This window comes from Geotrypetes seraphini, chromosome 13, assembly GCF_902459505.1.
Source record: "Geotrypetes seraphini chromosome 13, aGeoSer1.1, whole genome shotgun sequence".
Classification (NCBI taxonomy): Eukaryota; Metazoa; Chordata; class Amphibia; order Gymnophiona; family Dermophiidae; genus Geotrypetes; species Geotrypetes seraphini.
The window spans coordinates 70817258-70832391 of NC_047096.1; the positions used below are offsets into that span (position 1 = coordinate 70817258).

General features: G+C 42.6%; 1 protein-coding gene across 2 annotated transcripts in view; it reads right to left on the reverse strand.

Moving 5' to 3' along the window:
• Positions 1-15134, reverse strand: part of NSF (N-ethylmaleimide sensitive factor, vesicle fusing ATPase) — a 135027-nt gene that overhangs the window by 107616 nt on the left and 12277 nt on the right. For both annotated transcript variants that reach the window (XM_033918143.1, XM_033918142.1), the window contains exon 2: positions 1907-1992. In XM_033918143.1, the coding sequence (XP_033774034.1) occupies positions 1907-1992 (86 nt within the window). The remainder of the gene's footprint in view (positions 1-1906; positions 1993-15134) is intronic.

Below are 15134 nucleotides of genomic sequence, written 5' to 3' on the forward strand. Positions count from 1 at the left end.
GTGCTCTTGGACCATCATCTCTATATAGGACTTGGGGGAGGGGTGGGGGGGAACAGAGGGTGGGGGGGGATTGTTTTGTGCACATATGTGAGAACACTGTTTGAATTTTCTGTTTGTTTTTCTGGCACTTTATTGAAAAACTTTAATAAATATATTTAAACAAAAAAACTATTTTTGGTATAAATCAAAAGCCTATAACTGATGATTTTTGTTTATTTATTTGCATTTATATCCCTTCCTCCCAGAAGAGCTCAGAACGGGTTACAAGTTTACATACATTAAAAAAAATCCTAACATTATCTTCCTTTTCTTGGTTGAAACATGCAACACCATCGGCCTCTTTTACAAAGCCGTGCTAGCGGCTGCCTTGCAGCAACAGCCCCGAAGCCCTTTCAATCTCTATGGGCTTCAGGGCAGTTAGCGCAGCACAGCACAGTTTTGTAAAAGAGGCCGCATGTTTGCTTAATTTATTTAGCAGAATTATTTTGCCTCTATTGGTGGTTATTTAAATTACCCATTATTAGTGTTCATTCTGGCCTGGAAGACATAGTCCTACTAGTATTCTCTTTTCCTTCCTACATGGAATTTCTATCCATAACAGTTCCATGTTACCATCTGTTTCTTGTCAAATTTTTATTCTGTTAGACTCAAGTTCCTCTTCAACATATAGCACCACCCCTCTCCAATTTAATCCATTCTATCATTGTAATTTAAATTTGTACCCTGGTATCACAGTGTCCCATTGATTAGCCTTCTTCCACCAGCTCTCAGATTCCATCCAGAACGAGCTCATGTTTTGCATAGAGATTCTACAATTTGGTCATCAATTTTGGACCACAACCACATTAGAAACAGATTCATTTACTAATCATAACTACTCCAAAGACTAGAGCAAACCTATAGATGCACAAGACAATGAACTGCTGCTCAGTTGCACTCTTCACTTAATTGTACACCAAAATCTATTTGATAGGACCCTATATTTCTATGCGGATTAAAAAAATCTCCAAATGGTTCTGATATTCCAACTATCTGTCTTTAACAACAGTTTGGTTACGTAAAAACATAGAAGCAGAATATGATGGTAGATGTCCTTCCTTTTGAAATTTCATATTCATTAGTTGACTTCTTACTTTACCATCACTTTCTTGCAACCAAGGATCCCTGTACTTATTTCAGGCTTTCCTGAATTATGTTATTGTTGATGCCTATATTAGGAAGCTGAACCATGTATCTACTACCTTTTCCATGAGAAAATGTTTTCTCATGTTTCCTTATGTTAAATACTTGCAAGATACCTGATATAAATAAACAAATCTTACATATTATATCAAAGCCCTCATCAACATAGCTAAATCAGAACAGTGGTCTGCAACCATCTTAATGCACAATTCACTGTGTTTCAATAAACAATTCTACAATAATCGCCTTCTGTCAGCCATTATAAACTACATGCAAAGAAATCTGCTAATTAATGCATTGCATTTCAGCAGGTGTCAATAGTAGAGGTCATAGGAACCATTTTCTTAAAATGATTGAGGGTGCTAAGCCAATAGAAATTATCCTTCCCTGGACACAGTTAAGGAGTTTTCTCAGTATTCGAAGTGCTCAGGCACCCACAGCACTCAGAGCTAGCATCAATGACAGCGGTACTACTCCATCACATGTTCACTTTTATTCTCATAGCATCTTCCCTTCTCTTCCAACTTAGCAGCACTACAGCATAATACTCAAGGTGAGTCTTGGCTTCAGTAAACCATCCTAAAGTCAATTCAGGCTTTATGTCAGCTAGGTCTACAAAACAAACTATCTAAAATGTTTGCAGACCACACCCATAAAGCAAGTTGAGTTTTTTCTTTTACAAATTTTATTAACAATTTGCCCTCCAAAAAATGAATATACTCACTGGCCTGACTGGAAATCCTTTTCATTTACCACAGCACAATTGCTAAGTGAGAGTTCATCTGTAGGACATCTAGCTGCTTGCATAGACTGTTAAAAGAGAAAAAAATGTGAAAAACTAGTCAATGGTCAAGAAAAAAAATCTACAAGGATATTGTTTGCAAGTGGAAAAGACAAAGAAATGAAGAGGAGTCACTTCCTAAAAGCTAAGAGTAATCATTACACAAGAAAAGTTTGTTAATATGGAAAAATAACTTTTCTTTTAACTTTATTTTGATTCAAAATTATTACATTTTAAACAAGAACATCAACTTGAATATTGATTGGGATTACAGTATAAGAATATGGAAGGTCTAAGCACGGCCAAAACTAAATTATAAGAAATCAAATATTTAAAAAAAGTATTATTAATGAATCATCAGGACATAATAGAAATTAGAGACACAGCTTCCAATAGTTGGTTCATTAAAATGTAGGTATTGTCACTGCAGCAATGGTCGCTCCCCCCACCCCTTCTCTGGCCACAACAAATTGCAAAAACGGGGATCAAAAAACAAAAAATGTTTTCCTTCTATTGAAACACAGCACTTAGCAGGAAACTTTAAGACAAAAGAACCATCCAAAGCTAAGACTCTCAGTCTATAGGCCAAAAAAATCTTTAAGTATTTGCGGAAAATCAAATCTCTATCAAACTCTAAAGCACAGGAGTCAAAGTCGGTCCTCGAGGGCCGGAATCCAGTCGGGTTTTCAGGATTTCCCCAATGAATATGCATGAGATCTATGTGCATGCACTGCTTTCAATGCATATTCATTGGGGAAATCCTGAAAACCCGACTGGATTACGGCCCTCGAGGAGGGACTTTGACACCCCTGCTCTAAAGCAAATGAAACAATAAGCGTACATCTTTTGGTTATTACTTCAAGGGAACTTTCAAAAAAATTTGTTAAGTTCAGTCCATCTGCATCTGTTCCTGGTGGGTCCATAGAGTAGTGCTATCTCGCTTCTTCTCAGAACTCTAACAATAGGTGGTAAACACTCTTCTGGAATTAGCAAGGACTCTCTCAGATATTTCCAGACCATCTCCAAATCAGGAATCAATGGAGACTTAGGAAAATTCAAGAATCTTAAATTGTTTCTCCTCTGTTTCCATAAGCTCTAATTTTCTATAAATAAAAGATCTCTCTAACAGTCTCCAATTCCAATGATTTAAGGGCTAGATTCACAAAGCAAACCGATCGTGTACCAATCAGTTTGCAACCCCTTTACTATCAAATTTCCCTCCATCCCAATTCACTTACCTCTCCTGCGATCCGCTTCGAATCCGTGCATGCAAATGAGGTGAAACGCATGCAAAGTAGGCTGGGACGCAATTCACAACACCAAATTTCAGATCCGACTGGGCTGGCCAATCACCTGAAGAAGCAACTGCTGGGGACCAGTTGAAAACATCTTTCCGACTCTCCAGCCCTGCTCTCTGCACGTCCTGCTCTCTTCTCCTGCCCGCTCTGCCCCAAGCTTGTCTCCTAACTGCCGCCCCGATGCTCTTCTCCTGTCCGCTCTGCCCCGATGAAAAAAGCAAAAAATTTAAAAAAGTTGCGGCCCCGAAAACCTTCTGCAGCCCCAACTCTCCCAGACTCTCCCACTGCCCCGAACGCCTGCCTGCCTGCCCCGAACAACAGCCTGCCCCGACTCCCACCGTTCCCCGCAGTACAAGCCCATGGTTTTAACCCTTGGGCTTTTAAGCAGGTTAAAACCACGGGCTTCTAACATTAAAAAAAGAAAAAAAAATCTAAGCCGGGCCCGGAGGTCTAGTGCATGCGCAGATCATCTACAGATGGTCTGTGCATTAACAGTGATCCGTGCCTACAGATGGGAGCGTTCCTCCGATCACCCTCATCTGCATATTTACTTGTTGGGAATTCGTCAGACCTGCCCAGATCGGGTCCGATCGGGCAGGTTAGTGAATCTGGCCCTAAGTGAATTGATCTGTTCATCGTGTTGTTGTATTTTGTCACTCTGTTCTCTTAATTTTATTCCATGTTCATTTACCTGAGAGTTGATAGTAGCACAATCTGAATGTAGGACTGAAACTGCCTTTTTAAGGTTGTAGGCCATTTTTACAATAGCCCCCCACAGAGCGTCTAAACTGACTATTGGAGGCTTAATTAACTCTCCAAACTACTGAATATTGTGAGCTGAAATTAAGTTCTTACCAGTCTCTGTGTTGGATGCCATCGAAGTAGCTACAGTGGGAGCTTCACTCTCCATCAACTCAGCTCCCACTGCACCTCCAGGGCTCTCAAGCTGGACCTCTCAGCAGGTAAGCTGGAAAGCCTCTCCCTCTACAGAGCGTTCTCGCCCAGGTTGAAGAGGAGCCTGTACTTCAATCAGGTTCAAAGAAGCCCGATCACTGCTAAGGTTCGCAATGATGTCCAGCATTACTCCCAAAGCTGGTACATCTCTTTCTGATGACGCATCACTTCAGCACCCAGCGTAGTTTGGATCAGATTCCTGAAGCTCGCAGCTGCGGAAGGATTTGGCCTTGTACCTCCCTTCCTGTTACCCATTAAGCACAGCGAAACAAGCGGCAAAAAGCTGTTATCCAAACTGACTAAGGACAAGCACAGTTGAGAAGACATTCAGCCCTGCTCCTCAAATAAAAAAACGCAGCCGGCAACAGGAGAAGAAGGGATAAGTCAAAAGATGCTGGCTTGGAGCTCACCGTCAGACGTCCGACTCAATCGCCATCTTGGATCTCCGAAAAAGCACAGTTACTTACCGTAACAGGGACAGCAGGCAGCTATTCTCAACATGTGGGTGATGTCATCCACAGAGCCCCGATGCAGACAGCTTCGCAAGCTGATTTGCTTGCAGAACTTAGAAAGTTTGCGACTGCTGCACCACGCATGTGCGAGTGCCTTCCCGCCCACGCAAGGACGTGTGTCTCCTTAGTTCAGATAGCTAGCAGAGAAGCCAACAAGGGGAAGTGGATGGGTTGTGAGAATATCTGCCTGCTGTCCCTTGATAACACCTGTTACGGTAAGTAACTGTGCTTTATTCCAGGACAAGCAGGCAGCCTATTCTCAACATGTGGGTGACCTCCAAGCTAACCAGAATGGGATGGTGGGAGTGTTAGCAATTCAGGAGAATAAATTTTGTAATACTTCCTGGCCGAAATGGCCATCCTGTCTGGAAAAAGCATCCAGACAATAATAAGAGGTGAAAGTATGATCCGAGGACCAAGTGGCAGCTTTGCAGATTTCCTCAATAAGAGTAGATCTAAGGAAAGCTACTGATGTCACCATCACTCTGACTCGACTCTGTAGATGCAGTCCAGCCTGAGCATAGCAGAAAGAGATGCAAGGCGCTAACCAGTTGGAGATGGTACCAGTTGGAAATTGGATGTCCCAACTTGTTTGGATCGCAGGAGATAAAAAGTTGAGGAGCAGATCTATGTGGTTGAGTGTGTTGCAAGTAGAAAGCCAAAGCATGCTTACAGTCCAGAGTATGAAGAGCTGTTTCTCCGGGATGAGAATGAGGCTTTGGGAAAACAATGGAAGTGGTTGACATGAAATTCTGAAACTACTTTAGGTAAGAATTTAGGATGAGTACAGAGGACCACCTTGTTATGATGGAATACTGTGAAAGGTGGGTCCACTACTAAAGCTTGTAGCTCGCAGACCCTGTGAGCAGATGTAACAGCAATAAGAAAAACCACTTTCCAAGTAAGATATTTAAGATGAGCCGAATCCATTGGTTCAAAAGAAGGCTTCATCAATTGAGCAAGAACAACATTGAGATCCCAAACCACTGTAGGAGGTTTGAGAGGTGGCTTGACATTGAAAAGACCTTTCAGAAATCTGGAAACCACAGGATGAGCAGAAAGGGGTTTCCCTTCGATAGGCTGATGAAAAGCAGCAATTGCACTGAGGTGGACTCGGATTGATGTGAATTTAAGGCCTGATTGAGATAAATGCAACAGGTAATCCAAAACTAAAGACAAGGAGGTAGATTGAGGCTCCTTGTGATGAATGGTGTACCAAGCAGAAAATCTAGTCCATTTCTGATTGTAGCATTGTCTAATGGTAGGCTTTCTGGAAGCCTCTAAAATGTCCTTTACAGATTAAAAAAACTGTAGAATGGCAGTTAGGTTGAGAGGTACCAAGCTGTCAGGTGTAGATAATGCAGATTGGGATGAAGTAGAGACCCCTGACTCTGTGTCACCAGAGAAGGAAAAATTGGTAGAAGTAGAGGCTTCCTGATGCTGAGTTGAAGTAGAAGGGAGTACCAAGGTTGTCTGGGCCACCGAGGAGCTATCAGAATCATGGTTTGGTTTGACAAGAGTCTTGAGAATCAGAGGAAATGGAGGGAATGCATAGAGAAACTGATTCATCAATTCCAGAAGGAAAGCATCTGCCTCGAGGCGATGAGAAGAGTATATACTGGTGCAGAACTGAGGTAGTTTGTTGTTGAGGGGAGATGCAAATAGATCTATCTGTGGAGTTCCCCACTGAGAAGAAATGTGATGAAGAGGCGAGGAATTGAGGTTGCAGAAGCCGACTCAATTTGTCCGCCAGACAGTTTTTCTCTCCTTGAATGTAGACTGCTTTCAGGAAGGTGTTGTAATTGATTGCTCAGTCCCACACCTTTTGAGCTTCCTGACAAAGAAGGAGAAATCCTGTTCCTCCCTGCTTCTTGATGTAGTACATGGCGACTTGGTTGTCTGTCCGAATGAGAACTACCTGGTCGTGAAGAAGATGCTGAAAAGTTTTGAGAGCATTTAAGATCACTCCGAGTTCCAACTGATTGATGTGACACTGATGATCCATGCTGGACCAATGGCCTTGAGTACAGAGACCATCAAGATGAGCCCCCCCCCCCAAGTGCAGGTCGAGGAATCTGTCATGAGGACCTTCTGTGAGGGGGTGTTTGAAACAGTAAACCTCTGGAAAGATTGGAAGAGAGCATCCACCAGTGGAGAGACTGTCTCAACGAAGGAATTACTGTAATATGTTGAGAGAATGGATTGCAAGCCTGCACCCACTGAGATGCCAGGGTCCACTGAGGAATTCTGAGGTGAAGTCTGGCAAAAGGAGTCACGTGAACGGTCGAGGCCATTTGACCTAATAGAACCATCATGTGTCTTGCTGAAATTGTAGCCAAGGAAGACACTTTGTGGCAGAGATGAATGTATCCTGATGTTGTTGAGGAAGGAATGCTCTGAGTCGGACAGTGTCCAGGATAGCTCCAATGAACTGTAAAGTCTGAGAGGGCTGCAGTTGGGATTTCGGAAAGTTGATTTTGAACCCCAAGCTTTGTAGGAACCACATACTCCGTAGGGTCGCTACTATAACCCCTTGAGATATTGAATCCTTGATGAGCCAGTCGTCCAAGTACGGGAACACTTGGAGCCCATGGTTCCGCAGAGCTGCTGCTACTATAACTAGGCACTTGGTGAACACTCTTGGAGATGAAGCCAGGCCGTAAGTTAGCACTCTATATTGGAAATACAGAGTTCCCACCCGAAATCTGAGGAACTGTCGAGAGGCTGAATGAATGGGAATATGAGTGTAAGCCTCTTTGAGATCTAGAGAACATAACCAATTGTTCTGATCTAGAAGGTGGTATAATGATGCCAGAGACAGCATCCGATATTTCTCTCTGTCAAGAAATTAGTTGGAGGATCTGAGATCCAAAATGGGTCGCAGATCGCCCATTTTCTTTGGAACAAGGAAGTAACGGGAGTAAAAAACCCTGCTCTGCTATTCCGAGGAACTTCCTCAATGGCACAGAGAAGGAGCAGAGCTTAAGCTTCCTGAAGAAGAAGGGTGGTCTGGGATGGATTGGAAGGATACTCTCTTTGAGGCAGATCTGGAGGAACCTGAATGAAATGAAGAGTATCCTTCCCTGATGATGGACAGCACCCAGAAGTCTGATATGATGATCTCCCAGCATTGGTAAAAATGATGGAGACGACCTCCAATGGGAAGGGGAGAGGACAGAGGCAGAATGATAGAGGTTATGCTCTGTATTAGATGGTCAAAAAGGTTGAGAGGCCTTAGGAGCAGCAGGAGTCTGAGGTTTCTGCTGCCTCTGTTGCTGTTGTTGTTTCTTAGGAGGCGCTCTGGTATAAGGAGCTGCCCTCTATGGGAAACGCCGCCGCTGATAAGATGGCAGAGGCCTGAAGCCCCCAGAGGTGGAAGGTTTAGGCTTAGGACGAATGATGGAAGCAAATGACTTCTCATGTTCAGGCAACTTCTTAGTGGCCTCTTTGATGGAGTCATCAAACAAGTCATTGCCTTGACAAGGAATGCTGGCAGGCCATCCTGTAGATTAGGGTTCATGTCAACAGTGAGAAGCCAGGCAAGCGGGCGCAAGGCCACTGAGAAGGCGGTGACCCTCGAGGAAAGCTCCAATGCATCATAGGAAGATTGAAGGAGATGCATGTGGAGTTGATTCAGAGTAGTAATGATATTCTGAAAACCTGTAAGATGGTGTTGAGGAACATACTTGAAATATGCAGGCAGTGTGTCAACCAAATGATTGAAATAAGAAATGAAGATGAAATTGTAATTCAGAACCCTAGTTGCCTTCAGAGAATTCTGATACAAACGGCGACCAAACTTGTCCAAGGTCCTGCCTTCTCTTCCAGGAGGGACAGTGGTATAAACCTTGGAAGGATTGTTCAATTTCAGAGAGGACTCCATAAGAAGGAGAGACAGATGGCTTAGCGAAAGACCTGTGAGAAGCAAGTTACAGTAATCTAGGCGAGAAGTGACGACAGCTTGGATGAGGGTCTTGGCAGAATATTCAGAAAGGAAAGTCCGGATTTTAGTGATGTTATATAGAAAGAAGCAAAAAGTTTTGGTGATCTGTTGGATATACAAAGAGAAGGAAAGAAATGAGTAAAAAATGACCACAAGTCTGTGAACCGATGAGAGACAAAAAATGAAAGCGTTATCTACCGAAAGAGAAAATGAAGAAAGGGGATAGGTAGGTTTAGAAGGAAAGATAAGGAGTTCAGTCTTGTCCATGTTTAATTTTAGATGGCAGCAAGACATCCAGGTAGCAATGTCAGCCAGGCAGGCTGAAACTCGGGCCTAGATTCTCATCGAAATTTCAGGTGGACAGTGGTAAATTTGCACGTTGTTAACATATAAATGGTACTGGGAAGCCCTGTGAGGAGATTAGAGCACCACAGGAGTACATATAGATGGAGAAAAGAGGTCCCAGGACAGAGCCCCAAGGTACACTGATCGATAGTGGAATGGCAGTGGAAGAGGATCCTCCAGAGCATACTCTAAGATGTGATGGGAAAGACAGGAGGAAAACCATGAGAACAGAGCCCCTGGAATCCAAGAGAGGACAGCGTATTGATGAGTAGGTGGTGATCTACAGTGTTGAACGCAGGTCGTTTTGAGACTTTAGTTTCTGTAGAATGGAGAGAGCGAAAGGCCAATTGGAGCTGGTCGAGAACAGCTCAAGACAAAAGAAAGTCAAGACAACAGTGGTGAAAAGCATGTTCAAGTAACTTGGATAAGAAGGGGTTCCAGATGACTCAAAAAAACCTTTTACCCACCCTCCTGCCCCCTCCGCGTACCTTTAAAATTCCCAGTGGTCCAATGGTGGGCCAGGACAGAAGGGATCCCTCCTGCCTCCTGTCCCAGCCGAGTGTGACTTCCTTTATCTCCTTCCTGCTTCTCTCGTGCACCTTTTACAATCCCCGGTGGTCCAGCGGTAAACCAGAGCAGGAACAGCCTTCCCGTGCTCCTGCCCCGTGGAGAGCTGCTTGCAATTGATGGCAGGGGCATAGGAAGGCCTGTTATGGCAGGGAGGGAGGGGCACTGGGTGCATATTCTGGCAGGGCATAGGAGGGAGTGGGGCTGGGTGCAGAGCCGGCAGGGCAGGAAGGGAGGGAGGGAGGGAGGGAGGACAGGGTGTATGTGCTGTTTTTCTCTAAAACCTAAATACACCTTTGTGAACCTGACTAAAGGCATCCACTTGCAGCATCAGAAGTCTAAATAAATATTTATGGTACTTAGACCTGGGTAAACGGCTTTGAAATTTTATAAACTGATGTTTCAGTTTAGGTGCCCCAATACCATACACTTAATGTCAATTCCACGTGCTATGCTCCGTGATGTTCACTCCACTTATTAAATTTGAGAATGCTAAGCTATGTGTTATGGCCTCGCTGTTAGATTACCTACATTCATTATTTAGCCAGGATACAAATGCTCTTATTCTCCAGCTTGATTTGAGCAGTGCTTTTGATTTGATTGATCACAGTATTCTGTTAGACTGTCTCGAATTCATTGGAATTTCAGAAAACGTCTCGAATTGGTTTTGCGGTTTCTTGGGTAAAAGATCGTATCAGGTGTGCAAGGACGATATTTTATAATTTTATTGGGTAAACGCCTGTGGGGTTCCGCAGGGTTCTCCCCTTTTCCCTACTTTGTTTAATATTTATCTTGTTTCTCTGGGAAATTTATTACAAAGTTTAAAGCTTAAATTCTATATCTATGCAGACAATATTACTATAGTCATCCCACTTACTTATCTATTATTGGAATTTACAAACTTTCTTGCAACTATCATAAACCAGATTGAGCTTTGGATGACTGCTTTCAAATTGAAATTGAATAAGGAAAAAACTAAATTCTTTCTGGCAACACCTAATGATAAGCTCAGAGAAACAATGATATGTGTGAATGGGTTGGATTACAAAATAGAACAATCCATTAAAATATTAGGGGTAACGCTGGATAAACACACCGATTTACTTATTAAGAAATGTTTTTCAATGCTCTGGAAGCTTCGTACCATCAAGAAATATTTTGATGAAGCCTCTTTTCGGCTGTTGGTGCAATCTTTCATCTTAAGTTTACTGGACTACTGTAATATTGTATATGTAGGGTCTTATTTGAAAATTCTTAAGAGATTAAGGGTAGTCCAGAACACTGCTGTTCGCCTCATCTTTGGGTTAAAAAAATGGGAGCATATCACTCTTTTCTATCACAAACTGCACTGGCTACCGGTGGAATCTAGAGTATTGTTTAAATTTTCTTGTATTTGTTACAAAGTAGCATTTGGTCTGTCACCAGGTTATTTCCTCTCGCATTTTCTTGGAGTCATTTTAATAAAAATACACGGAGAGTGCAGCTATTTACTTATCCTTCTATAAAATGTTGCCGCTACAAGAGGTTTCTTGAGAAAACTTTCTCTTTTCAGGCCGCTTAAATGAATATATGGCTCGGAAAAATGATGTTAGAAGCTTCTTCTTATTTAGATTTTAGGAAATTACTAAAGACTCAATTATTAAAAGGCTGACATCGTAATGGCTTTACATTTTCTCCTATTTTCAACCATGCTCGCATTTTATTCCTTATGCTTTTTACTTACATGGTTTTACATTTTTATCTTGATTAATTTTACTGAAATGTATGCACTGCCTTTTATGGTATTATATTGAGATTTTTTATTGAAAATGTATGCATGTACTGCTTTTTTCATGCTGTGAGCCGCTTAGAACCTCCCCGGTATGGTGGCATATAAATAAATAATAATAATCTCAACAGGAGGTAATAAAGTTCCAGCCACAGCCAGAATCCAGGAGCTAGTTGAATAGCGACTTCCACCTGCTTGGAGATAGAGAATACTGATGAGACAGGAGGAGTGCCAGCAAATAAGTACACCTGTTAATCAGTTTCTCTATCTCCACCTGCTGGTAGAAGTGAGCTATCCCATTGGTCTCTGGATTCATCTGCTGCTTTGCTAAGGAAGTGTAGATTATGCTGTCAAGACTAATACTGGAGGTAGTGTGCCATCTGATGATCCTTTTAACATAAATTGAGAAGCTAGCATAAGATGTCAGCATCGGTGTCCATATTTAGGCACCCTCTTATGCAATATCAATGACAGGTGTAATCTGAAGCATCTAAGTATGGCAAATAACGCACATAAGGTATACAGTAGTATTCTATAAGCTATTTGCATAACAGAGGCATTCCCATTGACCACCATGCTCCACCCCAAAACATATGCCCCCTTGCAGTTAGGTACTACCTTACAGAATAGGGCCTGGGCACATAAGTGCTTGTCAATTAATGGCGTCTTTGATGCGCAGTGGCACATAGGCACCAGCTTACAGAACTACCCCATTAATGCTTACACTAGCATTTCAACCACCAGTATTAGTTCCAACAGGCATAATCTACACTTTATCCTACCACATAGCCTCTCGCCTAAGCATTCTCAAATTTAATAAGCGAGGTGAGCATGTGAAGTATGGCTCATGGAATTCTTTCTAAATCCCTCTGCACTTGTGAATCTGTCTTTGATCTCTAACTTGAGGGGAAGAGAGGAAGCAAGAGATGGGACAATCTGAATACAGCAATAGTCAAACATTATACTGGTTTGTAAAGAACAGGATACCAAGTATGATAATATAACAAACCATTAGATATTACAAGAAGAAGATTTCAAAAGATAGATTTTACAGTTTAACCACAACATGTATTAGTTAGAAATCATTATGAAAGCTGTACGATTCAGTCTGTACATTTCACAGTAGAATTTACAACAAGGAAAATGACATACTGTACATCCGAATCACTGATACAGACAGCCCCTTAGGGATAAGAGTGAGCAGCACCAAGGAAAGCATGAAGAGCATCCTCATGTAATTATTTATATTCCTCTATGTGTTTGGCTCTAGGCTAACCATATGGCTCCAGAAAACAAAGAAAGTACCGTATATACTCAAATATAAGATGATCCAAATATAAGTCTAGGTAACTTTTTTCCCCAAAAAGTAGGGGGGGGGGAAAAAAAGGTTGACTCGAATATAAGCCGGGTTAATTTTTATACTCATGTGCCCTGCCCGGATCTGCATCTACCCCCTCACTCCCTGCCAGGCTCTACACCCAGCCCTGCCTCACTCCCTGCCCTACCAGGCTCTCCACCCTGTCCCCCCTCCCTCCCTGCTAGGCTTCCCCCACCTCGCTGCCCTGTCACCCCCCTCTTCCAATGTCCTGCAGGCCTCCACCAAGCCTGCCGTATGACCTGGTGATCTAGTGTTAGGCCAGGATAAGAGGGATCCCTCCCATCTCCTGTCCCAGCGAACTATGACAATTTATTTTAGCTCGCTGCCGCCTCCCCCCTGTGTACCTTTTTGAATCCCTGCTGGTCCGGCGGAGTACCGAGCAGGAGCGAGCTTTCCACACTCCTGCCCCACTTAAGTCCACTTAGGCACCGCTAGGTGTGATTCTATAAATGGTGCCAATTTTTGAATTGACAACCACACTGAGCAGTGCTGTTCATAGAATCTGGTCCTAAGCTCTTGCCCAGAGGCGAGTTTGGGCCATATGTTGTGGTCTTGTCCCTCGATTGAGGTTTTTTGGGACTGCATCTTCACTTTCATTGAATGTATTTGGCAGATAAAATTATGTCGTTCTCCCTTGTTACTTTTTGGTATTCTTCCTAGATACCATCCGCGGGGCACTTCTACTTTTCTTAAATGGACATTGGCGATTGCATTGAAGTGTATCCTCCTGCGATGGTTGGATGCAGAAGCTCCTGATATCTCCTTGTGGAGGACACGTGTGATTTCCTTTCTGATGTGGGAACGCAGGGACATTGTGGAGTTTTCTTCCTCCAAGGGGCGTTTCTTTCATAAAGTGTGGGAGCCCTTTTGGAACACCATGACTCTTCTAGCGTGAAGTCGACTTTTAAATTCTTACTATTTTTCATTTTGTTAGTCTTTTGGTTGGCTGTTTGGAGAATGACCTAGGTTGGGAGGGATGGGGATGGGGGGAGGTAGGGGGGATTGTTGTTTCTTCTTGTTACAAATATTTGAAGTGTTTGAATTGTCCTTGTTTTATTGACCTTAATAAAAATCATTTGAACATAGAATCTAGTCCTAAATGATTTCACTCCCATATCCATGGTTTCCCATTACTGCACAGTTAGTGTGGTTTCCTTCGTCTTCCCGTTTCGCATGTCAGTCTCTACTAAAAGCTTCTTGCAAAGGCTAAGAAAATAGGTAATTTTTCTCCCAGTAAGACAAAAGGATTATTGATTCTACTAATATATGCCTTTTTAGTATCCATATTCCTTATTGTTCCTTATAGTCATCGATATCCCATTAGTCACCAGTATCCCAACATTAGTCACCAGTATCCTAACATTAGTCACCGGTATCCCACATTAATCACTGGTATCCCAACATTAGTCACCGGTATCCCACATTAGTCATCGATATCCCATTAGTCACCAGTATCCCAACATTAGTCATAAAGCTAAAGAAAGAACGGGACAGTTAAGTGCCACAGATGCTAGTACAGTGCATTAGAACACACACTGAAAAGGAGAAGTGTTGCTCTGGAGCTAAGATTTTCAGCACAGTTACAGTAGCATAGCAACAGTACCTTTTATCCTAAGAGATTCCATAGTGGAAAGGGAAATTAATAGCACCATCAGGAAAGGCTGAAACTGTGATAGATAAAGGTTAATTTCCACTCTCAGGTCAGCAAATGAAAGAACCCATCTGTGAAATGGCACAAGAAGGTTACAGAAGAACCATCCAAATATAGCTGGGACACACTTTGCGAGTGAACAAAAGGTTTATTTCCACACACTCTTGAGCTTGTTTCTGCTCAAGTTCAGATAGCAATAATACATTCAAGAAACCAAAACCCAAACTGTTCTGTGTTATAAACAAAATACTCCTATGCTCATTTGTCTAGCAGCTGCCACCCCCCAAAAACAGGGTTAGCAAAATTATTTCTAGTACCTAGGTCTGGCCCTAGCCAGGCTACAGAATAAAGTTCACACTTCAAGAAATTAGTGGCTTACCTTAGCCTGGTAATATGTGAAACATTTTATAACACCCCCTTTTCCTACCTTCCTCTGGGATCTTTTTCCCTCTAGCTCTTCCTTTTATATTTCCTGAGATTTGCTTCCTGGTCTCCTCTTCTTCTCCCTACCCCTGCCACCTCCTCCCCCCCCCCCACACACACACTTTAAGGAAGAAGTACAATTATTAAGGTGTCTGAATCTGAAGGGAAATGTCCAGAAGAGGGAAAGGCAGGGTTCTCTCTCCCCATCACATGAGTTCTTAAGGGGGCACCGAGTCTGTGGGGAAGTTTCCCAATAGAAGAGATACAGAGTTCTATATACTCCCTCCCTCACACCATCTCTAGGGAAAGTGATCATACCATATGGCACAATG